Source organism: Thalassophryne amazonica, chromosome 7, assembly GCF_902500255.1.
Source record: "Thalassophryne amazonica chromosome 7, fThaAma1.1, whole genome shotgun sequence".
NCBI lineage: Eukaryota > Metazoa > Chordata > Actinopteri > Batrachoidiformes > Batrachoididae > Thalassophryne > Thalassophryne amazonica.
Genome location: NC_047109.1, coordinates 93,098,561 through 93,123,123, shown reverse-complemented (window position 1 = coordinate 93,123,123; position 24,563 = coordinate 93,098,561). Strand labels below are relative to the sequence as shown.

Below are 24,563 nucleotides of genomic sequence, written 5' to 3'. Positions count from 1 at the left end.
TGGCCGAGATATCCTGTTGTGAAAGTGTAGGACACACGGACCCACAAACAGGGGGCACAAATGAACGGACAATGAGAGTCAAATAACACTGCTTTACTGTTGTGAAACAGGCACAACAAACACAACAGACTACAATCTCGAAATTGAGTCCAATTACAGCGGTGTCGTGTGGGCAGGCTCGACGATAGGAGACCTCTGTCCAAGTCGAACCGGAACCAACCCGATTCCTCTGCCACCGAACCCCGGGAATACTGGAGCCGCCAAGTCCCGATCTCCCAGGTGGCCACTGCCTCCGCTCGTCGGATCCGGTACTGCTGGCGAGGAACAGAAACAGTCAGGTGTGGGCGCAGCTGCACCCAGCAACACGTAAGGTGGAAATACCACCTCCACCTCTAATCACAAAACAACACTGAAGTGTAGGAATATGTGTACTTATCCAACACGCCAATATGGTCTTCAGTGTCCTAAGCACAAGCAACAAAGTATTACGTCTCTGAATGAAACAACTGGCTGAGTTTCGTTACCCTCTTGATTGAGCGATATCTTGGCAATGAGGTGGAGATGCCATCCAGCTGATATACCCCTCCGCTGATGGATGACAGCTGTCTCAGTTGATAGGTGACAGCTGTCACCTTGGCTGCTCCTGTCAGGCGGCAGCGCCCTCTGGTGCCTGGAGCCCGCACTCCAGGCAGGGCGCCCTCTGGGGGTGGTGGGCCAGCAGTACCTCCTCTTCAGCGGCCCACACAACAAAGATATCATTACATGTGCAGGAGATAACTTTCTTTTGGGGAAAAGGTTTTATTTTGTGCACAAAAGTGACTCTATTGTGGGAACAAGTTCATATAATTTGTGCACAAACTGATTTTCACAGCTTCATGGTGGATGGAAATGAAGAAGCACTTTCACACAAGAAAAGAGATCAAATCAAATCAAACTCTTACATGCCTTCTGGGAAACTAGAGCTGAAATTTTAGATCCTTTCTAAGAAATCCTTGTCTGTTCTACTTCACCATGACACCATATAACCAGTGATGCAACAATAAGACATAACATTTTCTATAATGCACATTAGTCCAACTACAATAGATCTGTCATTTACATATGCATATATCAATGCTATTTGAATTTATTAAGCATGAGTGTCAAATAATATAAGAAAGTGGATATAAGTATAAAAATGCATTCAAGGTATAGGTGGGATTACATCATGGATCGGCTCCAAGTCCTTTCTTGTTTGCATTGGTGATGGACTGGGTGACAGATGAGGTCAGTCAGGAGTCTTCATGGACTATGATGTTTGCAGATGACATTGTCATTTGTAGTAAGCGCTAAGAACCGGTTGAGAGTAGCTTGGAGAGGTGGAGATATGCTTTGCAGAGAAAGGGAATGAAAGTGAGTAGGAGGAAGACAGAGCACATGTATGAGGGGGAATATGTTGGAGAGGTGGTGAAGGTAGATGAGTTTAAATACTTGGTGTCAACTGCCCAAAATAATGGAGAGTGTGGTAGAGAGGTGAAGAAGGGGGAGAGTAGGTGGAGAAAGTTGGCAGGAGAGATTTGTGACAAAAAGGTATCTGAAAGAATGAAAGGCAACATTTACAAGACTCCGAGACAAGCTATTTTGCACGGCTTAGAGTCGGTGGCATGATTAAAAAGACAAGGCAGAGCTAGAACAGGCAGAGTCTAAATTTTCTTTGGGAGTGACAACAATGGACAGGATTAGGAATGAACATAATAGATGGACAACACAGGTAGAGGATTTGGAGACAAGGTCAGAGAGGCAAGATTGAGATGGTTTGGACATGTGCAGAGGAGGGACCATGGGTATATAGGGAGAAGGATGCTGATTGTAGCTGAGAAAAGTATTATTTTGATTTGATTTATTCATTTGATTTATTTTATTTATTTTGCTGTGTTTATATATATATATATATATATAAAGCAAAAAAAAAGTAACAAAAAAAAAACACCTATGGGAAGATTTGATTAGATTGTACATGTTGAAGCTCATGGTGGTGTTCTGAAATTTTGTAGGAAATTTTGAAGCGCATTACGAGATCCTGATCTCGTAATTATGAGCTCAGGATCTCTTAAAGAAAAAAAGAGAAAAGGTGTCTAATTTTTTTATCCAGTGACTTTAATGTGCATCCGTAGATTTGTAATGATTTTCTATCTTTTAAAGTTACTTTTAAAGTTGTTAAATGTCTCAGATCACCTCCAGGAGACGATCCACTTTCCTTTTCCAGTCATGCTGCTAAAACTCACTTTCCCTTGCTGCATTGCGGCTCCCCCGCCCATCTCGCGCCTTCCCTCTTGTCTCCTCGAGCTGCTAGCCGTCGGTGTGTGTGTGTTGTTGTTGAAGCAATGATGGCGGCAGCGGGATGCGGATCAGCAACCGCGGCTGCCGTAGGAGGCCAAGGTGGCACCGCTACGGCCAGAGGCCGCTTCCCGGGTCGGCCTTGGTCGTCTCGCAGTCGTTTGCGCTCCGAAAAACGGTGGCAACTCGGACGTTCAGGACTAGAAGCTGAAGATGTTACCAACGGAGGCCAAAGGCCCCCAAACCTGGTCGTGTCGTTAAACGAAGACCAGTCTCACTTGCGCTTACTTGGTATAGAAGCAAGTCACAAGATCCTTGGCCAGGCTGGATACAGCTCCAGTGGGAGTGAAGAGGTGAGGTCTCAAACCGACACACCAGTTAGTATCTTTTATTTTATCCTCTCCGTTTGTTGAATGCTTGAGTTTTTTTAAAATAGCGTGACTTGTGGAGAAATGTCAACATCCATCGCTAGCTAACTAAGGCTAAAGTTGGTCAGCTAATGTTACATGCTAACTGATAGTAGCGTAGTGCAGCTTTCCGTGGCATTTAATAAACGATCGCAGCATAAAATCTCATGTAACACAACAGTAGAAATATTTAAGTCATGCTATCGCCGTGTCGTTTATTTGCTGTAGTGAGGAGTGACAATGCGAATCCATGTTAGTAGTTTTTTATTTCAAAATTAGCTACGTTGAGAGACGGCACTTTATAAACAGACCTTGTAATAATTTATTTATGGCCCAGTCGTTATCACGGGCCAGATTAAGCAACCAGCTAATGGAAGCCAACACAAAGAACGGCACTGCTAGCGACTGTAGTCTGGTTGTGGCTAATGCTAACTGTTTTTATACGTTGTCCAAGTGCGGACACGTTGTTTGTTCAGTAATCTTTAAAAAACAACAACACGTATATCCTGTGCACTATGGATCCCACTGTGTGCTGAACCTAATCTTAACACTCATGTAAACACTTTATAACTGAAGTTTTTAATTTTCGCTCGTCAAGTTAGCTTATCTCCTGACAGTTTAAAAGGCTTTGGAAAGGAGCGCTAGCTACTACTAGCTAACAACGTCCCTGGCACGTCAGATTTATGGTTGTAGTCGGTAAAAACATATTAAATCATCTGCATCCTTGGTAGATATGAATGAAACCCCCTCGCTTATAGCCATCAAATAGTAATTTATCAGAATCGAATTGTTTGCTCACTTTAGTACCATCACTGTGAGCATAAGTACGTATAATTCGAGGGAGTTGTAATTACAGAAGTAACTTCCATCTTTTGTAGGTTATGTGGGTGTGGATGTATACAAATACGTTTGAAGTGGCTTGGTCTTGCATAAAAGATGGAATAATCCTCGATATCATTTTACTGTGTGGTCAGGTGACCACAAGACCTATCCCTAAACAAGTGCATTGATCTGTAGCTGATAACTGATCCTGATCTAGGATCAAGTGAAAGAAATATCTTTGAATGACCTAATGTGAAAACAGTAGTCATTACTCATTGTTGAGTTTCTAAAATCTTTAGCAAGTAAACACTGTTTATTGTTAATAAAATTAAGAAGTTAAAATTCTTTTTATTCCTAAATATTATTATAATTCAGTCAGATCTGCCAGATAGTCCCAGTAAAGCAGGAAATGGAATTGGAAACTATGTGGAGCATTTTGAGTCATATGGTGTGACAGATTTGCGAAAATGAAAAATTATGTTGTCTGCTCAACGTGTTTTCTGCTTGACGTAATTTAGATGCCTTTCTGCAGCCCCTCATTACTCAGACCACATTGCTGATAATGATGTGCTTTTATTTATTATTTGGGGAGTCTAGGCTTGATTGAAGAATAATGAAGTGATATAATATACAATACCAAGGTGAATATGACTTTGAAGCCCTCTTGTTGAAGAATAATTTTGTATTTCTTCTGTAATGCCATTACAATTCACCGTCACAAGAAAATGTCAATTTATTGTAGGTGAATAAAGGTTATTATTGTGAATTAAGAGCATGGAATCTGAGCTGTACTACACGAATGTCACTATAATCATACCTTTTTCTTGTACTGTGTAAGAACATTTTTAAAGCAGGCGACTGCTTTGCAATTTCTTTTCTGGCGTTCCATTACAGACCAATAGAGCACCAATGGTCTGTTAAACTTCTGTCATAGACAGTGTTGGAATCTCTCAAAATACTTTGGGCTGATCCCCCTAGGATAGGATGAACATCCAGTCCCTTTGGCTAGACATGGGTGGGAGATAAAATATTTCCGGATTTTGCAATGAGTGTAATTCTGTTACTGAGAATTATCCAGTTTCAGCCTGTTGAGAAACATGCATTGTACCACTGGCGAAAATTAATTTAATGTGAAAAATTTGTCAGTTTTTCTTCTTGGAATATTTTGAGCAAATGCTTCCACTTATTTTAATTGTTCATATGTGAGCAAGAAGCACCTGCAGTATACTTGATTGATGTTATGTGTTTGAATGCAGTGAAGTAGTCTTTGGTAATTAAAAAAAAAATATATTACACTGGTCAACACGATTTTTCTTGCATGGAGTTTTTCAACGAATTTTGGGTAATTTGGGGCACTGAATCCAAATCTTGTTAGTTTTTGCCAATCACATCACATTTTTGAGATTTGGAAACATATGTCTCATGTCAGGCATTGAAGGAAAAGCTGCAGTCTCACGCACCTCTTTCAGGGTTCTCACCAGCATTATGACAACTAATGGCTCCGTTACGCTGTTATTATAAAAAAATTACACTGCATTTGGGCTGTTACGTTGTTTTGAGGGTGTGTAACGGGAAAATTATCATTTCTCTACATTGATTGTGGACTCCCTGTTTCTGATTTAGAAGCAGCGAGTCCACAATTTCTGAATCAACCTATATCGAAGCCATTTAAAGATGTCAGTTCGTGACTCACCTTTTCTGCTGATATAAAGTCTCTAAACAGGACTTTTCTTTTTCTCTTGTTGCTTCAGGAATGAGAATCGTCCACCGCTTCACACAGACAGTTCTTATTTGTTCGTCACTAACGGTGCCTTTTTTGTGGGGAACCAACGACACGGTTCTCTGCTGTGGACTGGAACATTAATGAAAATAATAATAATAATATCCTCCGCTCCGTGTGTGTGGCGTGTTGTGGAATATTTTGCGGATCTCTGCCGAGTAAAAAGTGGAAAGATGGATCATTCTGGAATCAGTAACTTCAAAGAGAATCGCTGTTCTTAAAATCAAATGACACCATTGTAAAACATCGGTGTCATTTGATTTTGTTTTGTCGCCAAAAACTGTTTTTCCTCAAAATGAGACGTCCTCCATTCTGTCGGGGAGAATTTATCCTGGTGTCAGTCTCAGTGCTCCAGTCTGAGCACAGCCGCGCAGCAAGCGTGAGTATTGTAGGGGAGACCGGGCCAAAGGAAATTTTTATTAAGTAAAGCCATGGGTTTTTTTTTTTATCTTGTTACAACCTTACTTTAAAGCCAAAGAAACCAGGCATCAGGCCAAAACATGGAAGAGTGTAGAAATGTGTGTCACTACTGCACAGGAGCATCAGAACTGCTAATTGATACACACAGCAGTTTACTATGGAAAAAAAAATCTTAAATGTTTTTTAAAGGAAAAAGCACTGGTGCAACACAGAAATAAGTGCTGAAAATGTATTACGGTGCTGAACAAACAAGAGGGACTAACATTTCGATGTGAGCATCACATCTTCATCAGAGTCATCAGGACTCTGAAGTCAGTCCTACCTGGTTGCAACCAGATTTTTGTGCTGCACAGAAGCGCGGAGAACTCTTTTTTGTGTGTGTGTGCGTGGTGTTCTAAAATGTCAGGTCGGTGGAGTGTCCTTGCCTCAAGTGGAGGAGTTTGAGTATCTCGGGGTCTTGTTCACGAGCGAGGGGACGGATGGAGCGTGAGATCGACGGATGGATTGGTGCAGCTTCTGCAGTGATGCGGTCACTGTATTGGACCGTCGTGGTGAAAAGAAGCTGAGCAGGGGGCAAAGCTCTTGATTTACTGATTGATCTATGTTCCGACCCTCACCTATGTCATGAGATTTGTCTCATGACCGAAAGAACGAGATCGCGAGTACAAGCGGCCGAGATGAGTTTCCTCCGCAGGGGGGGTGGGGTGCTCCCTTAAAAGATAGGGTGAGGAGCTCGGAGTCGAGCCGCTGCTCCTCCATGTCGAAAGGAGCCACCTGAGGTGGCCTCGCGGCAATCTTTTCCGGATGCCCGCTGGACGCCTCCCTGGAGAGGTGTTCCGGGCACGTCCCAGTGGGAGGAGGCCCCGGGGAAGACCCAGGATTGCTGGAGGACTTACGTCCTCAGCTGGCTTCGGAATGCCTCTGTGTTCCCCCGGATTTGCTGGGGGAGGTGTGTGTGGATCGGGAGGGTCTGGTTCGGCTTTGCTTGAGCCCGTGACCCGACTCCGGATAAGCTGAAGAGAATGGATGGATGGATGTTCTAAAATGTTTTTTTTTTTTTTTCTTAACTTTAAGATTAATTTCTGATTACTCTACATTTTGAAGTACAACAAACAAAGAAGGCCCTTATAAGCCTATAAAAGAAAAGCTTCAGTGGGGTCGAAGCCTAAGCAGTCCCTGAACCCTGGCTTCTTAAGGTGATTTTTCCATCCCATTACACTGAGGAAAAAAAAATCATTGCTGAGAACCCTGCTCTTTGGGACCATAACTATATGACAGCTCTTGTTCACATTTCACAAACCTGGTTAAAAACTATGCTTTTAGAGCTGCTTTTGTGCATGTTTATTCACGTCAAGCTCATGAGTGAATGAGCAATTTTTGCAGAATCCATCAATATGGAAACATGCAGCTTGCAAAAAAAACCGTGATGTGATAGAGCTCATGTGAGCTCAGATTCGGATTCAGCACCCCAAATTGACCATAAATAAGTTCTCAAAGTCCATGCAAGAATCTTTTTTACCAGTGTTGTTAAAGGTCTAGAATACCTTTAGTTATTTCAAATATTTATTACCTGTTTTTTTCCCTCTCCCCAAGGGAGATGACTTCCAAGGATTTGAAGCTGAGCGAACAGGTTCCAAGGGCCTTTATGTTCCAGAAAAAATCCTTCAAAAGGTAGAATATGAAAATGAACACACTCAATGCATTATATGCAATTTGTCATGAATTTGAAAACTCTGAATATATTGCTTTTTTTTAGGTAATCCTATTAACACAAAATCTAAGCTGGCAAAGTGGGAAGGTACTAGTGAATGCTCCATTGGCAGAGGCAGCTATTATGACACCTGATCCTGCAAAAGATGTAAAATCCCCAGAGGAAATTCACGGCTTATCTCCTGAAGCAGTGCCTGGAACAGGCCGTAGAAAATGCTCTAAAGGAAGACATACTGTCAACCAACCGTCCACTAAAAGTGGAGCCTCGGCTGCACCAAGGATTACTATAAAGTTGGTGGCAAAAAAGAAGATGACAAAGGAGCCCCGTAAAAAAATTGGAGAAAAAGTTGAAGATCAATGAAGTGCAGGATCAGTTACGAGTCAATGACATTCAGGGTGATGAGATCTCAAGCGTTCAAGTCAAATTAAAAACTGAACCTCACGATGATAAATATGGACAGAAGACAAAGATGGGGGGGCTTCGGTTGCAAGAAGACGTGAAGATCAGCTTCAAAGAAAGCAGAGCCTGGCTCGCAGGCTAACGCCAAAGTTGAGGCTGATGACCAAAAATTAAAAGAAGGAAAACCTCTGACCAACTTGACACTGTAAAGGTACTCTGTCCCTATGGGACCAAAAACCTTTAACAAGAAATTAAAGCATGGGGAAGTTGTGCAGAACAAGTGTCTGAAGGTAGTCAGCCTGTGATTCGTAGGAGCAGTAGATTCAATAACCCACCCTCTAAAATACTGTCAGACAGTACAACTAAACCAGAAAATCTCAGTAAAAATGATGTTGTATTAGAAGAGTCAAAGTTAGAAATTTCTCAAATTAAAGCGGCAAAACCACCAACCAGAAGTGATGGATGTAGGCAAAGCAGGAGACTGAAAAAGGATGTTGCGTTGTCAGAAACCTTTACTCCCTCATCCACAGAGACTGAACGTTTAGCTGTTCAGCCCAGTGATAGCTTGCCTTTGACAGATGAGGAAATGATCCTCCCACGTTTAAAGTTTGTAAGGATCAGAAACCCAAAGTATGATGCTCAATCCACTGGAAAGAATTCTACTCTAAAGAAAAAACGACGTAAATTTGTGTGGACTTTAACATTGGTGAAAGCAGTAAGTCAGACTCAGAGTAATGACAGTACTGTCAAAGTGACAGAGAAGACTGTGACTGAAATGGCTGAGTCAGAATTTGGAGACAGCAGTGCCAGTACGAGGTTGAAAGGGACCAATAAAAAATCAGAAATAGGTAACTCAGGCCCACAAGATAGTAAAAACAAGAACAAGCGTACAAAGATTTCCCAAAACAAGAATGAAGTGCATCCTCAAGGGGTCACCAAAATGGATTGTGGGAAGTTGTTCCCCTCTTCAGATTAAAAAAGGTCTTCACCTAGTAAATGTAAAAAATCAAAGCCGTCATTTTTGATTCAACAGGTTGGTTCCGTGACAGAAAAAAAGAGGATGTTTTGAAAGCTGTAAGTGAGTTATCAAGGATAAACACATAGTCTTGATGCTCAGGTCCCACCAACTCGAAGACTAAGGAGAAGGGTGTCCAGTCTTGATTTGCTGCAAAAGGAGGATGTTAGTCCAAACCAATCGAAGACTCTGAACCGAAGGCTTAGATCAAGAGTAAAAGACGAAGCTACTCCACAGGTGCATGTTGAAGATTCTTCTCAGGATTCATCTGAAATTTCCAGCTCACATGTTCTTTCTGAAATTCAGATCAGGTTTTGTCAGTAGACTCCTCACAGTTGAGTGGTGTAACTTCCTCTAAGAACCTGATACAGAATCCTCTCAGATGAGTGAAATACATTCCTGTGAAGAATTTGATAAGTGCTCCTCTCAGATGAGTGTTGTAAATGCATCTAAAGTTCCTGATAAAGTTTCCTCACAGACTGCTGAAGAACTCTTAGGGCTACCAGGTGACAGTTCTGCAAATAAGGAGGAAAGTGAGGTGGCAGTGCAGATCGTTGGAGGCCAAACGATTACCTAGACTTTCTAAAACCTAGAAGTCGTCGAAATAGCAGTTTAGGAAAAAAGAGGTCTTCCCAAAGGAAGAAGAATTGTATTGTTTCTCAGTCTGTCATTAATGCAAATGTGGCTATAGGCCAAGCTACAAATACACAGTCTATGCTCAAGGAAGATAACAATTTTTTGGTAACAGAGTCAGGTCAGTCAGAAGCAAAAACCTGTACCCAGACTGAGGCAAAAGGGTGCACTGTTTTAATGCAAGGGGAAGTAATGCCACCACTGCTAACAGAAAATGATGAGACGCAACCAGCAATAACAGCAAATATGGAGATATGGTCACCAGAAAGGGGGAACTCAGAAATGCAGCCTTCTGGATTAGAGGATGAGGAGAAGCATCCTCCTGGACTCGAGCAGGAGGACGCACAGCCACATAGAACAGAGCGGGAGGAGATGCAACCATCTGGAGAGCCGCACGAGGAGACACAACCATCTGGAGAGGCGCACGAGGAGACACAACCATCTGGAGAGACACAAGAGGAGACGCAACCATCTGGAGAGGCACACGAGGAGACGCAACCCCCTGGAGAGGCACACGAGGAGACGCAACCCCCTGGAGAGGCACACGAGGGGACGCAACCCCCTGGGGATGCACAGGAGGGGATGCAGCCCCCTGGAGAGGTACAGGAGGGGACGCAACCCCCTGGAGAGGTACAGGAGGGGACGCAACCCCCTGGAGAGGTACAGGAGGGGACGCAACCCCCTGGAGAGGTGCACCGGGGTGACACATGCCCCTGGAACAGTGCATGAGGGGACGCAACCCCCTGGAAGCGGCGCACGATGGGGCACAACCCCCTGGAGCGGCGCACGATGGGGCACAACCACCTGGAGTGGCGCACAAGCGGGTTGCAACCACCCTAGGGCGGCGCATGAGGGGGAGCAACCATCTGGGACGGCGCACAAGGAGATGCAGTTGTGCAGAACATCATATGAGGACACACAATCACCAATAAAATTTCACGAGGAATTACAGCCAGCAACAAACTCTCACAAGGATGCGCACCCATCAGATGATCACAAGGAGAGCCAACCTTTGCTAAAAGACAACACAGAGCTACAATCACTTGTAAAGAGGAACCAGACATTCATTCAATAGACAGTCAACAATCTTTCATGTTAGAATGTTACGCAAATGATCAGAATAAATCATTGCTACGAAGCAAATCTTCCAAACAAGGAAAAAAGAGGCGTAAAGGTTTGACTGGGAAGCGTCAAAAACATAAGCTCAGAAGCAAAGACGGGAAATTTGCTCCACTGAGATTAGCTGAAAGTCTGAAGCTTGCTGAGGGAGATAATCCAGAATTGGAATCTTCTACACCAGCTCCAAGGTCTAAACTCATTGGGGTAGATAAAGGGTACAGAAGAACACAGCAAGGCCTTAAATTCTCTGGGTCTCAAAGATCAAAGCCATCGTCTAAAATAATTTCTAAGCTATTAGAAATTGGACTTGACAGTGCTAGTCTGAAGCAGGAGGAAACAGACACATTAGTTGATGGAGCACAAGCAGATGTGCTCGACATTCAGTCTGGTAAATCAAAATTTGTAAAAAACATTAAGCACTTCATTATGCCTGTTGTAAGTGCCAGATCCTCAAGAGTGATCAAGACCCCACAAAGATTTATGGATGACATTGGCATGTCAGTGTTGCCTCGAAGAAACTCTCCAAAGAAGGGTTTACAGCTGGGGCTGCAAATACGCCCAGGAAAAAGACAAGATGATTGTATAAGCAGGCCAATATCCCCCATCCTGCCCGTCGATGGTGAGGATATATTGAGTGAAGCACAGTTGGATATCAATTTGTGTTCGTCGCAGGAACTGGAAGACACCACGGACATAGCTGACAGCTTCTTCTCTGAGAAGAAATATGGAAAAAGTGAAAAAAGGAAGTCTCTTCTGAGGAACCCAAGTCTTAAGTGGCATCTGCCAGAAGACTCCTGCGAGAAAGTATGTAGACTGGACAAAACTCCAGAGAATAAATGTGAAAATGTATATTTACCCAAACCAGTTGATAATTCCACAAAAGCTTCTGCTGATCTTCCAATTGCTGTGAAACAGAAAAGCCCCCCCCTATTTAATAAACAAACTGCTCCACTGAAAATATATGAAAGGCTCAAGAAGTTCCACACAGGACCTCTGAAGAGCAAAAACACAACAGAGATGGATACTGTTAATAAACCTGTTCAATCTCCCATCGATTTAGCAGAAGGGCTTGATGACGAGGCCATGAGTATTAGCTTAAGGCAACGGACCACAGAAAAGGAGAAATCCAAACTCAAAATCGAAGACCTTGATACACCCGGAGTGGTGAGAAAGGTTTCTGTGTGTGTGCGGGCTTTGAACACCAAGACACTTGCCTTTCAGCAGGATAAAATGGAAGACGGAGAAGCAACAGCAACTGCTCCACTTAACTCAGGTAATCCAAATCAATGAAATGTCACTTAATATCTTTGTGGACAGCATTTACTTTATCACTGAAGCCCAGATAATGGACCTGAAATTGGTGGATGTTACTTCATCAACAGGAAAGCTGAAGTCAGGACAGAATTTGCGTGTCAGCGATGGCAATTCCCTTCCCATGTCTGTGGAGAAAGGTGCTTCTCAAAGAGCACGTCTCACTGGCGCAAATAAAAGAATGTTCAATCTCCTCAGGAAAGCCAAGGTCCAGCTCTTTAAAATTGACCAGCAGAAACAGCTCAAGTCATCTGGGGTAAAAGCTTGTTCACTACAAACATTTCAGTCATTTCAGACTTTAATTTTTAATTACCTGTAATTAGGTGTGGCATTTAAAAAAAACAAAAAACAAAAAAACAAATTGATTCAGGTTGTTTTGATGCTTTGTTCTATTGGCCCTGTAGCTGTTATCAAGCCCATCTGGTACCAGGTCCAGATATGTGTCTGCTAAGAGACAGAGGAGGAAGCAGAGAGGGCAGCGCGACTCTGATCTTCCAATCAAGACTGAAGCACCTCAAGGTCAAGTAAGTGCAGAAATCAGTAGGTCCAAGGAGGAAAATCTATTGAACTTGAGTCTTGTTTATCAGGCCACATGGTCCCCCCCTCCTGTTTAAAATTATATAATTTACACATTAAGGTACTGTCAGTTCAATTTTTTATTTTCCTTTATATAGCGCCAAATCACAACAGAGTTGCCTCAAGGCGCTTCACACAGGTAAGGTCTAAGGTCTAACCTTACCAACCCCCATAGCAACAGTGGTAAGGAAAAACTCCCTCTGAGGAAGAAACCTCAAGCAGACCAGACTCAAAGGGGTGACCCTCTGCTTGGGCCATGCTACAAACATAAATTACAGAAATAATTCACAGAACAATTCACGGATGAATATACAAGAATTGCTGTTGGTGCACAGGACAGGAGGGTCGCCAACACAAACACAACTCCCATCTCTGGATGGAGCTGCACCTTAAACAGAGAAAAAACAATCAGGCATCAGAAATACAAAAAATACTGTATAATTTGCCAGCATTAATCAACAAGAAAAACAGAAGAAATACTAAGGTGATCGCCAGCTGCTAGCCCTAAGCTTCACTAAAAGACCCAGAATTTAGGTGAAGTGGAGGCCGCGGCCCGCTCCAATTACTAATAGCATGAATTAAAAGAGTAAAAAGCGTAAAACTGTACCAGTATGCTAGCCATATGGAAGGGAAAATAAGTGCGTCTTAAGTCTGAACTTGAAAATCTCCACAGAATCTGATTGTTTTATTGATGCAGGGAGACCATTCCACAGAACAGGGGCACGATAAGAGAAAGCTCTGTGACCAGCAGACTTCTTATTCACCCTAGGGACACAAAGTAGTCCTGCACCCTGAGAACGTAAAGCCCGGGCCGGTACGTAAGGTTTAATTAGGTCAGCTAGGTAGGGAGGTGCCAGTCCATGAATAATTTTATAGGTTAGTAGCAGAACCTTAAAATCTGACCTCACTGGGACAGGAATCCAGTGAAGAGACGCCAAAATAGGTGTAATGTGGTCAAACTTTCTGCTTTGTGTTAAAAGTCTGGCTGCAGCATTCTGAACCAATTGGAGAGCCCTAATGCTAGACTGCGGTAAACCAGAAAATAGAACATTGCAGTAGTCCAATCTAGAAGAGATGAACACATGGATCAGGGTCTCAGGATCAGCCATAGACAGGATGGGACGAATCTTCGCTATATTTCACAGGTGGAAGAAAGCAGTCTAATATTTCTAATATGAGGCCAAAGGACAACGAAGGATCAAAAATTACCCAAGGTTCCTCACTTTGTCAGTGTGATGTATGACACACGAGCCTAGGCTGAGTGTTAACTGGTCAAATTCATGTAGATGTCTCACTGGACCAAGAACCATCATTACAGTCTTTTCAGAGTTTAAAAGTAGCAAGTTTCTAGACATCCAACTTCTCACTGCTGCAAGGCAATCTTCTTAAGGATTTTATGTGAACGAGATTACCAGCAGTTATCGGCATATATAACTGAGTATCATCTGCATAGCAGTGAAAGGTAATCCCAAAACGCCGCAATATGTGCCCAAGGGGTGCTATATAAAGGGAGAAAAGCAGACCCCTGCGGAACCCCAAATTTCATGTCACTAAGGTTAGTTTAGTGTTACTGTACAAAACACAGTGAGAACGACTGGTCAAGTATGACGTCAGCCATGTAACCCAGTAATCCCAAAATGATTTTCCAGTCTATCAAGTAGAATATGATGATCCACTGTATGAAATGCAGCACTGAGATCTAACAACAGCAGAACCTTAGTGGTGTCTGAATCCATTGTAAACAGAAGATCATTCACCACTTTAGTGAGAGCCGTCTCTGTGGAATGGTATTTTCTAAAAAGCAGACTGCAGCGGCTCAGAGATTATTCTCAGTAAGATAGTCTATGAGCTGCCGTGACACCACTTTTTCCAGAATTTTAGAGCAAAATGATAGATTTGATATCACCGATAGTTTTTCAATACACTAGAGGTTTTCAATACACTAGGGTCAAGATTAGGTTTCTTAAGTAATGGTTTAATCACTGCAGATTTGAAACGTTTAGGAACAGATCCAGAAGTTAAAGAAAGATTAATAATTTCCAGCACAATTGGCCCAAGAGTGGGCCGCAGGTCCTTAAACAGTTTTGTTGGTATAGGATCAAATAAACAGGTTGTGCTTTTTGTTGACGTTACGAGTTTCGTCAGCATGTCTAGAGAGATGCTATCAAATTCTGTAAATCTAGGTAATACCTCAGTAGTGGCGCCCACCTCAATAGCAGGGTGTAGTGGCTGGGTTAAGGCATTCTGGGATATGTTCAACCTAATGTCATCTATTTTCTTCTCAAAGTAATCTAGGAAATCTTGTGCTGTAAAAGGAGAGCGAGCTACAGGTGGTTGTCCATGAATAAGTGTTGCCACTGTGTCGAACAAGAACTTTGAATTATGCTTGTTTTTGTTGATCAAATCAGAGTAATAGGTCCGCTTTGTAGCCAGTAATGCATGCTTATAGTCTAAGATAGCATCACGCCACGCAAGGTGGAATACTTCTAATTTTGAACGACGCCATTTCTGTTTTAGACCTCTTGCTTTATGCTTGAGGTCACGCAGGTAATCATTGAACCAAGGTGACTGCGATTTGGGGGAGCACGGTTTCAACATATGTGGTGCAATCATGTCGAGTGTCGTTTTGAGCATTGAGTTTAAACTATCCACAAGTCTGTCTGCTGACTGGGTATTTGTCAAAAGTGAGGCTAAGACATCAGGCAGTCTAGCTTCTAGTTCAGTCTTAGTTGAGGAGTTGATGCATCGCTGCAGTGATAAATAAGGTTGTTGTTCCACTAAACACGGCAGCGAAACTGTAAACTTTAATGAGTGATCAGAGACCGCTGATGTAAGAGGCATGATGTCAATATTCGTGACAGCAATACCACGTGCGAGAACCAGATCCAGGCTATTTCCACTAATGTGCATCGAATCCTGAATGCATTGCCGAAATCCTGATGCATCCACAATTTCCATAAATGATTTGTAGAGGGGATCAGAAAGCTTATTTATATGAACATTAAAGTCACCAATGATCAGAATGTTATCTGCTCTAGTTGACAAGTTAGAGATGAACGCACCAAATTCATCTAAGAATTCAGAATATTGTCCAGGAGGCCTATATACATTGACAAAGTAATGCGGCTGATTTTTTTTTTTTTCTTCTGACCTTGGCAGTGCGTAATATCCTGAGTGGAGCGGAGAATCAGATGCTCAAACAAGTTATATTTGTGACCCCCAACAGCTAATAAGCTAAACCTAGATTTATAAATAAGAGTAACACCCCCGCCTTGCTTCGCATCACGAGGGACGTGACTAAATGTATATGCTGGTGGGCAGGCTTCATTTAAGGGGAGGACAGCTGTAGGTTTAAGCCAGGTTTCACATAACCCAATCATATCTAAGTGATGATCAATAATTAAATCATTAATGAACAGTGATTTTGAGTGATTTTGTTGAATTTCCCTCCCTGGCAGATAAACTGCATTATCACCATAGTGGATTTTCTGTACTAATTTCCCCGCTAAGCTAATGGATTCCACACCCACATTTGTCATAAGCCTTGCAGGGTCTCTAATCACCTGCTCCCTGGCCTGTACTATGGTTTTTGTTTTTTTGTTTTTAAGTTAACGCAAATGTTTTTGTTTGCTAGCACAGCCACAGTCCAACAGAACCATCCCCTGTGACTTGTGCTAATAGTCATCACCGGCAGTGATATTTTAATCATGAGGAGTTCTCTCTGTGTCAGCCTCATTACATCAGGATCTCATTTGTTTTATCTCTTTTCTGAATGTTTGTGTGTTTGTTTTTAAAGCCACAGCACATCTCCCCTCTGTGCCAAGAATTCCGTAGAGCAGGGGGCCCACGTATCAAGCATGTGTGCCGTGCTGCAGCTGTGGTCCTGGGGCAACCACGAGCCTTGGTGCCAGATGATATTCCCAGACTTAGCGCCTTGCCGTTGCATGAAAGAACTGGAATTTCTCCTTCGGTCATCCCCAAAGGTAGATGGAAGCGGATTTGTTGTGTGTGTTTTTTTGTATAGCATTACTTCTTAGCTTTTCTGTCTTGACACTCAGTGATGTTGCTTGTATGCAGAATCAGATTGTTTGGGACCTGATTAATCATGTAATTATGCTGCCTGTGTGCCCTTTGCCCTTGTTGATTAATTTCGGTTCACTGCATATGACCAGTATCTAGACATGGGTTGGTGTGATATTGTAACCATATGATAACAGTAGGCAGATTTTTCCCCCAATATTCACAGATTATAACATATGAAAACCATCATTTTTACTCCAGAAACGTTCAGAAATAATCACTGAGGTTTTTTGGAATTGTTTCGAAACATCACAGCAGCACATTGTGTTGTGCTTTAAGAACTTTACCAGCCTCATATGGTACTTTATACAACCCCTGGCAATAATTATGGAATCACTGGCCTCAGAGGATGTTCATTCAGTTGTTTAATTTTGTAGAAAAAAACACAGATCACAGACATGACACAAAACTAAAGTCATTTCAAATGGCAACTTTCTGGCTTTAAGAAACACTATAAGAAATCAAGAAAAAAAAATTGTGGCACTCAGTAACGGTTACTTTTTTAGACCAAGCAGAGGGAAAAAAAATATGGACTCACTCAATTCTGAGGAATAAATTATGGAATCACCCTGTAAATTTTCATCCCCAAAACTAACACCTGCATCAAATCAGATCTGCTCGTTAGTCTGTATCTAAAAAGGAGTGATCACACCTTGGAGAGCTGTTGCACCAAGTGGACTGACATGAATCATGGCTCCAACACGAGAGATGTCAATTGAAACAAAGGAGAGGATTATCAAACTCTTAAGAGGGTAAATCATCACGCAATGTTGCAAAAGATGTTGGTTGTTCACAGTCAGCTGTGTCTAAACTCTGGACCAAATACAAACAACACGGGAAGATTGTTAAAGGCAAACATACTGGTCAACCAAGGAAGACATCAAAGCGTCAAGACAGAAAACTTAAAGCAATATGTCTCAAAAATCGAAAATGCACAACAAAACAAATGAGGAACGAATGGGAGGAAACTGGAGTCAACGTCTGTGACCGAACTGTAAGAAACCGCCTAAAGGAAATGGGATTTACATACATAAAAGCTAAACGAAAGCCATCATTAACACCTAAACAGAAAAAAACAAGGTTACAATGGGCTAAGGAAAAGTAATCGTGGACTGTGGATGACTGGATGAAACTCATATTCAGTGATGAATCTCAAATCTGCATTGGGCAAGGTGATGATGCTGGAACTTTGTTTGGTGCCGTTCCAATGAGATTTATAAAGATGACTGCCTGAAGAGAACATGTAAATTTCCACAGTCATTGATGATATGGGGCTGCATGTCAGGTAAAGGCACTGGGGAGATGGCTGTCATTACATCATCAATAAATGCACAAGTTTACGTTGATATTTTGGACACTTTTCTTATCCCATCAATTGAAAGGATGTTTGGAGATGATGAAATCATTTTCAAGATGATAATGCATCTTGCCATAGAGCAAAAACTGTGAAAACATTCCTTGCAAAAAGACACATAGGGTCAATGTCATGGCCTGCAAATAGTCTGGATCAAAATCCAATTGAAAATCTTTGGTGGAAGTTGAAGAAAATGGTCCATGATAAGGCTCCAACCTGCAAAGCTGATCTGGCAACAGCAATCAGAGAAAGTTGGAGCCAGATTGATGAAGAGTACTGTTTGTCACTCATTAAGTCCATGCCTCAGAGACTGCAAGCTGTTATAAAAGCCAGAGGTGGTGCAACAAAATACTAGTGATGTGTTGGAGCGTTCTTTTGTTTTTCATGATTCCATAATTTTTTCCTCAGAATTGAGTGATTCCATATTTTTTTCCCTCTGCTTGGTCTAAAAAAGTAACCGTTACTGACTGCCACAATTTTTTTTCCCTGATTTCTTATAGTGTTTCTTAAAGCCAGAAAGTTGCCATTTGAAATGACTTTAGTTTTGTGTCATGTCTGTGATCTGCTTTTTTTCTACAGAATTAAACAACTGAATGAACATCCTCCAAGGCCGGTGATTCCATAATTTTTGCCAGGGGTTGTAGAAATACTAGCAGACGAGAGGAGTTTTTCATGTGTCAGAAGCAGAGGTGCCAGCATTAAGATTTTGTTGTGATCATTATGATTCCAATATACGTTGCACAACTTTTCAGTATATCGTACAGTTATTAAGATATGAACTTTTATTAATTATGTGTGTTCATGGTGGCATAGAGATGAAACTGCATTCCTGCACGTGAGTTTTTGGCTCCAGTTAAAAGAACATACAACACAAATTACCCATGGCTATGTGAGCATAAAAATAGGAAATAGAATGTGATCTTTAGACCTCTTAAGATAGGTCAAGGTTAGCCATCTTGAATTGGTCCATGGTCTGCTCCCCAAGAATGCTCCCTGTGAATATAGAGCTGGGTGTTGTTCAGGCTAGAATTTTTTATTTGTTTATTATTATTATTTTTTTTTTTTTTTAGTAACACCAATGATAAATAACTGACAAAATAACGTAAAATAACCGCAAATATCCATTAATCAGTCAGTCATTTCGGCTTGTCTGCAGCATTGTGATCAGCGATGCAGCACGAAGGCTGTTAAAATCTGTTCAGATCACTCATATAGGCTGAGTTTTGGAACCATGTGGTTGCTATATATAGATTCCCCCAAGCTAACAAAGTGAATGTATATCATTATCATTTGAAAACGTTTTTCTGTACCATTAAACTTGTTTTATTTCTAGATGTTGTAATGATATTTGAATAATTACTGGTAATAAAGAATGTCATAATTATTTTAAAAAGCAAAACTTGTTAGTTTCACACTTGTTAGATTCACGTCCTAATCGCGATTCTTATTTATTACGATTCAGAATCGATCCAAAATGTCCAAGAATCGATTTTTTAAAAGCATTTTTTAAACATAATCTTACTTACTCTCTTCGTGTACTGTTTGTCAGGCAACGGCTTCCGTATTACAGCGTCCCTGCGAGGGTGGGGGTGGTCCGGCATGCTTCAAACACTCGTGAGCTGCAGAGTTCAGTGGCTGTAGCTTAGCATGGCGGACGAAGAGCTAATTCAGCCAGCACCGTCTTTGCTGAAGGAAAACATTTGGGCGCATTTTGGATTTTATTATTTGCTGTGTAAGAAGGAGCTTGACATGACTTACGCAGTGTGCAGAATCTGCAAAATGAAAGTCAAGTACTTCGGAAACACTTCAACTCCGCAAGCCCACATGCTACGCTATGACCCGGAGCTAAAAGGAGCGGAGCAGCTTTATCTGCCTACTACTGACCAGCGCTTTGCTAACCTGCCAGCCAACTCCGAACGAGCAAAGCAGATAAGTAAATTTACATCTAGAATCACTTGATTAACCTTGTAAAGCTGCATTTTCTTAAACGTAAACATTTTTTAAGTAATATAACTATTTCTCAGAGCTCTTTGAATCGAAAATCAATTCTGAATCGAATCGTCACCCCAAGAATCGGAATCGAATTGAATCGTGAGTTGTTGTACGATTCACATCCCTAATGATCACAGTTTCTTTTCAAAAAATGGTGGACAAGACAGGAGGCAGAGCTGGAGGTGACAGAGTTGAAGATGTTGAGATTCTCTTTGGGAGTGACGAGAATGGACAAAATTAGGAATGAACATATCAGAGGGACAGCTCAGGTGGGATGGTTTGGAGACAAAGTCAGAGAGGCGAGATTGAGATGGTTTGGACATGTGCAGAGGAGGGACCCAGGGTATATAGGGAAAAGGATGCTGAGGATGGAGGGAGGCCAAAGAGGAGGTTTATGGATGTGCTGAGGGAGGACATGCAGGTGGTTGGTGTGACAGAGGAAGATACAGAGGACAGGGTGAGATGGAAATGATTGATCTGCTGTGACGACCCCTAACAGGAACAGCCGAAAGACAAAGAAGAAGGTGGACATCTGTCTTTGTTCCATCATTAGCATGAACCATCCCTGGTTCTCAAGACCAAGCACCTAAGTGGTTCTACTCTACTCTTTTCTACTCTTCTATTTTACTCTTCCTTTTTAGATATTAGATATACCTTAGTATACTAGCATAGTTCCACCTTAGAATTGGAATATAATATATAAGATATACTTTACTGAATTTTCATGTGGCATCAATGAAGGTTGGTACCTCTGCAAAAGCAGAATAGGTTTCGTTTGTTACTCAGTTTGTGGCATTTTGCTTTGAATTCTGATTTATGCAAGAAATACATCCCCGCCCCTCTGTTAGCTTGCTAATTTTGCGAGATATCTGCCTCGTTAGCATAGCTGGAGTGTTTGTTGAACTAATATAGTAGCTCCCTTAAGAAGCATTTCAAGGTCCTGGAGTGGCCTGGTCAGTCTCCAGACCTGAACTCAATAGAAAATCTTTGGAGGGAGCTGAAACTCCAAAGCTGAAAGATTTGGAGAAGATCTGTATGGAGGAGTGGACCAAAATCCCTGCTGCAGTGTGTGCAAACCTGGTGAAAAACTACAGGAAACGTTTGACCTCTGTAATTGCAAACAAAGGCTCATGTACCAAATATTAACATTGATTTTCACAGGTGTTGAAATACGTATTTGCAGCAGTAACATACAAATAATTATTAAAAAATCATACATTGTGATTTCCGGATTTTTTTTAATTTTTTTAGATTGTCTCTCACAGTGGATATGCACCTAAGATGAAAATTTCAGACCCCTCCATGATTTCTAAGTGGGAGAACTTGCAAAATCGCAGGGTGTTCAAATACTTATTTTCTTCACTGTATATATCTACATTGTTTTTATTTAATTTTTTAATCACGGTGAGGAAGCTTTTGTGTGTAATTAAAAGTGCAGAGTGGCTTGTCAGTAATCACATTAGTAATTTCAGCTTCTCGGTCCCGGCAGAGTAATGGATTCATTCGCATCATTGTCTGTTGAAATCAGAACCGTTTAATTTAAGTGAGCATTTTTATGGGTCTCTCTCTGTGAAGAGTCCTACACGGCTCACTCACAGCCCTGACATCACGTTTTGCACCACAGTATTTTTAGCCACTCTGTGCCACTTTTTAGCCACTCCACACTGTGATCTCTGAAGCATAGATAAGGATGTTTTACTTTGTTTCACAACTGTTAAACCACTAAAGCTCCTGTGCAGAAGTCATGCTGTGCAGATGTGCCAACATGCACCGCTGTGCTGTCTGAGAGGTGAGATCTGATTCTCACATGTGCAGCCATCCGAAACTACAGATGCCACAAAGAGAGAGAGCTGATTCTGCATTGCGTATAACATAGTTTCAAAGTTTTAGTCCAGCCTTTGCTGTTTCAAGATCAACTTGAGGACCGTCCAAAAAGTTACAAAATGTATCGATTCACAATCGATACGTTTGAGTCAATTTGTTAATTTTAATTCATGTGGCCTTTAAAATAAAGCATTAGTTGTGTTCTTAATTTGTTTAATTTTGTTTAATTTGTGTATTCAAAAATAACAAAAAGATATAGCAACAATTTTGTTATAGGGCCATATCAGTAAGCAGTATTATTAAGAGTATTAGCATTATAAGTCTTAATGATGCCCATCCCAGATGCTGCCAGAATTTGTCATGATGTTAGACCAGACCAATGAATTATAGTGCCACAGACATCATGCCATAATAATATGATCAGTGACTAGTTGATGTCAAGCTTATAGCATCTTTGCAGAGCAGTAAGGTTGACTGACTGACTGACTGACTGCTCTGTGCAACCCCTAATACATACTAGAAGCCTTCACTGCCACATATTCAGGAACATAACAAATCTCTGTGCTGGCTCAGTGTCAACACTTTGGTGTACTTGGGACACTTGTAATAGTCTACTGCGTGGCTAAGATGTGCCAAATTTGAACTGGGCTTTTTCCCTGTTCTGTTTTATGTCCATTGTTGCAGATATTGGCTCTCCTTCTGAATCAGATAGTCCGGGGTTGCCAGAACAAAAGTCCTCTAAGGTCAAGAAATCATCGACTTTGGTGAAACGGAAGGGACTTGGTCCATTTGGGTATCGCTCCCGGAGGTGTGGCATATGCAAAGGTTGTAACCGTGAGGAGGATTGTGGCAGGTGCATTAACTGTCTTGACAAACCCAAGTTTGGTGGTCCCAATACAAAGCGACAGTGTTGTGTGTAAGTTGGCTTGTAAGTAAATAATTGTGGATGAACAGAGCACAATATTCCAAAATAATAAGTGTCTTTTTTTTTCTTTTAAATAAGGTATAAGAGATGTGATCAAATTGAAGAAAGGAAAGCACGACGACTAAGCGGAAGAACATTGCCCAAAGGTAGTTTTGCACATGAGCAAGATTCATGTTGCAGTAAACGTGCACTGACACGAGCATGCCTGTGATTCAAGCAATAGCACAAATGTCATTGTGGTGTTTCCACTCACTGTGTTCACAGCTGAACGCCGTTCTTTGTTCTACCGGCTGCCACGTGTTCTGCGCTGGATGCTGCGTTATATAAAATAATTATTTTGTGGCAAATTAATCTTTTTTTTCCCCCTGCAAATTGGCTATTGAAAACGGCTCTGATCGCATCCTGACTCACAGAGGAGGCTGCAGCCGGAGCCATTCACGGCTTCGGCTAATTTCCTGCAGAAAGCATTTTGAGGTAATTAGGCAATTAAAAAGGTAATTATTTGTCATGTTTGCATTATCATGGCTTGATAAAACAGTTGCATGTTCTTTCCTTTTTGTGTGCAGCTGTTAAAGTATGTTTATAACAGATTTAACTTCTTGTTATAATCCTTCAGACTAGCTGCGCTCTGATGCGATCAGCTTATGTCACCACTCGCTCTGTTCACTTCTTCTTTACTCCACTTGACAAGCTGGATGTAGTGTTGGACATTAGATCGCGCAACATAACACGACATTTGTACGTGAAAGATTTTTTGAACATTTCAGAATACTCCGTGCGCAATAGCACGCACCGGCGCCCCTGTCCTGTCTGCGCCTGTTAAAGACGAGTTGCTCTCCAGCACGACACAGTTCATGCTAGTGTGTGAGTCAAAGGCATGTTTGTGTCAGTGCACCTTAATGCTTGCATAATATCAATCTAGCAGTGACATGTCTCCTTTTTCTTTAAAGGTTCCTCTAAGCGCAGGAGGCCCTCTATCAGTGGGGGCCATTCAAGTAACGAGGAAGGGAACGACTGTGCTGCAGATTCACCATCTGGCCTCCAAGATGAGAGCTACAGTCCGTCAGTAAGGAAGCAGCCAAAGCGTGTTGTGAAACCACGTGTCTACTTTGACTTGGTGGACTATGACTCTGATCTAGATGACAAAGCTTTCTCAAGCTCAGTGTCACCAGCAAGGAGAAGGGGTCTCGGACCCCGTTTCAGTCAAGGTAGTTAAACTTGTGAACAAATACTTCATGTATCAGTGGTGTCAGCATGAGTTCAGGTGTGTGTGTGTGTGTGTGTGTGTGTGTGTGTGTGTGTGTGTGTGTGTGTGTGTGTGTGTGTGTGTGTGTGTGTGTGTGTGTGTGTGTGTGTGTGTATGTCACACACACACACACACACACACACACACACACACACACACACACATATATATATATATATATATATATATATATATATATATATATATATATACACAACCCCCGGCAAAAAGTATGGAATCACCAGCCTCGGAGGATGTTCATTCAGTTGTTTAATTTTGTAGAAAAAAAGCAGATCACAGACATGACACAAAACTAAAGTCATTTCAAATGGCAACTATCTGGCTTTAAGGAACACTATAAGAAATCAGGAAAAAAATTGTGGCAGTCAGTAACGGTTACTTTTTTAGACCAAGCAGAGGGAAAAAAATATGGACTCACTCAATTCTGAGGAATAAATTATGGAATCACCCTGTAAATTTTCATTCCCGAAACTAACACCTGCATCAAATCAGATCTGCTCGTTAGTCTGCATCTAAAAAGGAGTAATCACATCTTGGAGAGCTGTTGCACCAAGTGGACTGACATGAATCATGGCTCCAACACGAGAGATGTCAATTGAAACAAAGGAGAGG

The 24,563-nt window shown here is 41.7% G+C and overlaps 1 protein-coding gene across 1 annotated transcript in view; it reads left to right on the top strand.

Annotated features, from left to right (window-relative positions):
- The first annotated feature begins 2,326 nt into the window (after positions 1 to 2,326).
- The window catches only part of kmt2bb (lysine (K)-specific methyltransferase 2Bb), a 40,888-nt gene continuing 18,651 nt past the window's right edge, over positions 2,327 to 24,563 (top strand). Inside the window, 18 exon segments of the mRNA XM_034173676.1 lie at positions 2,327 to 2,693; positions 7,339 to 7,378; positions 7,381 to 7,416; positions 7,502 to 7,530; positions 7,532 to 7,795; positions 7,797 to 7,911; positions 7,914 to 7,952; positions 7,955 to 8,125; positions 8,128 to 9,158; positions 9,253 to 9,450; positions 9,453 to 9,705; positions 10,546 to 11,895; positions 12,005 to 12,189; positions 12,338 to 12,457; positions 16,306 to 16,492; positions 22,444 to 22,675; positions 22,763 to 22,830; positions 23,635 to 23,892. Coding sequence (XP_034029567.1) covers positions 2,364 to 2,693; positions 7,339 to 7,378; positions 7,381 to 7,416; positions 7,502 to 7,530; positions 7,532 to 7,795; positions 7,797 to 7,911; positions 7,914 to 7,952; positions 7,955 to 8,125; positions 8,128 to 9,158; positions 9,253 to 9,450; positions 9,453 to 9,705; positions 10,546 to 11,895; positions 12,005 to 12,189; positions 12,338 to 12,457; positions 16,306 to 16,492; positions 22,444 to 22,675; positions 22,763 to 22,830; positions 23,635 to 23,892 — 4,906 coding nt within the window. The 5' untranslated portion in view covers positions 2,327 to 2,363.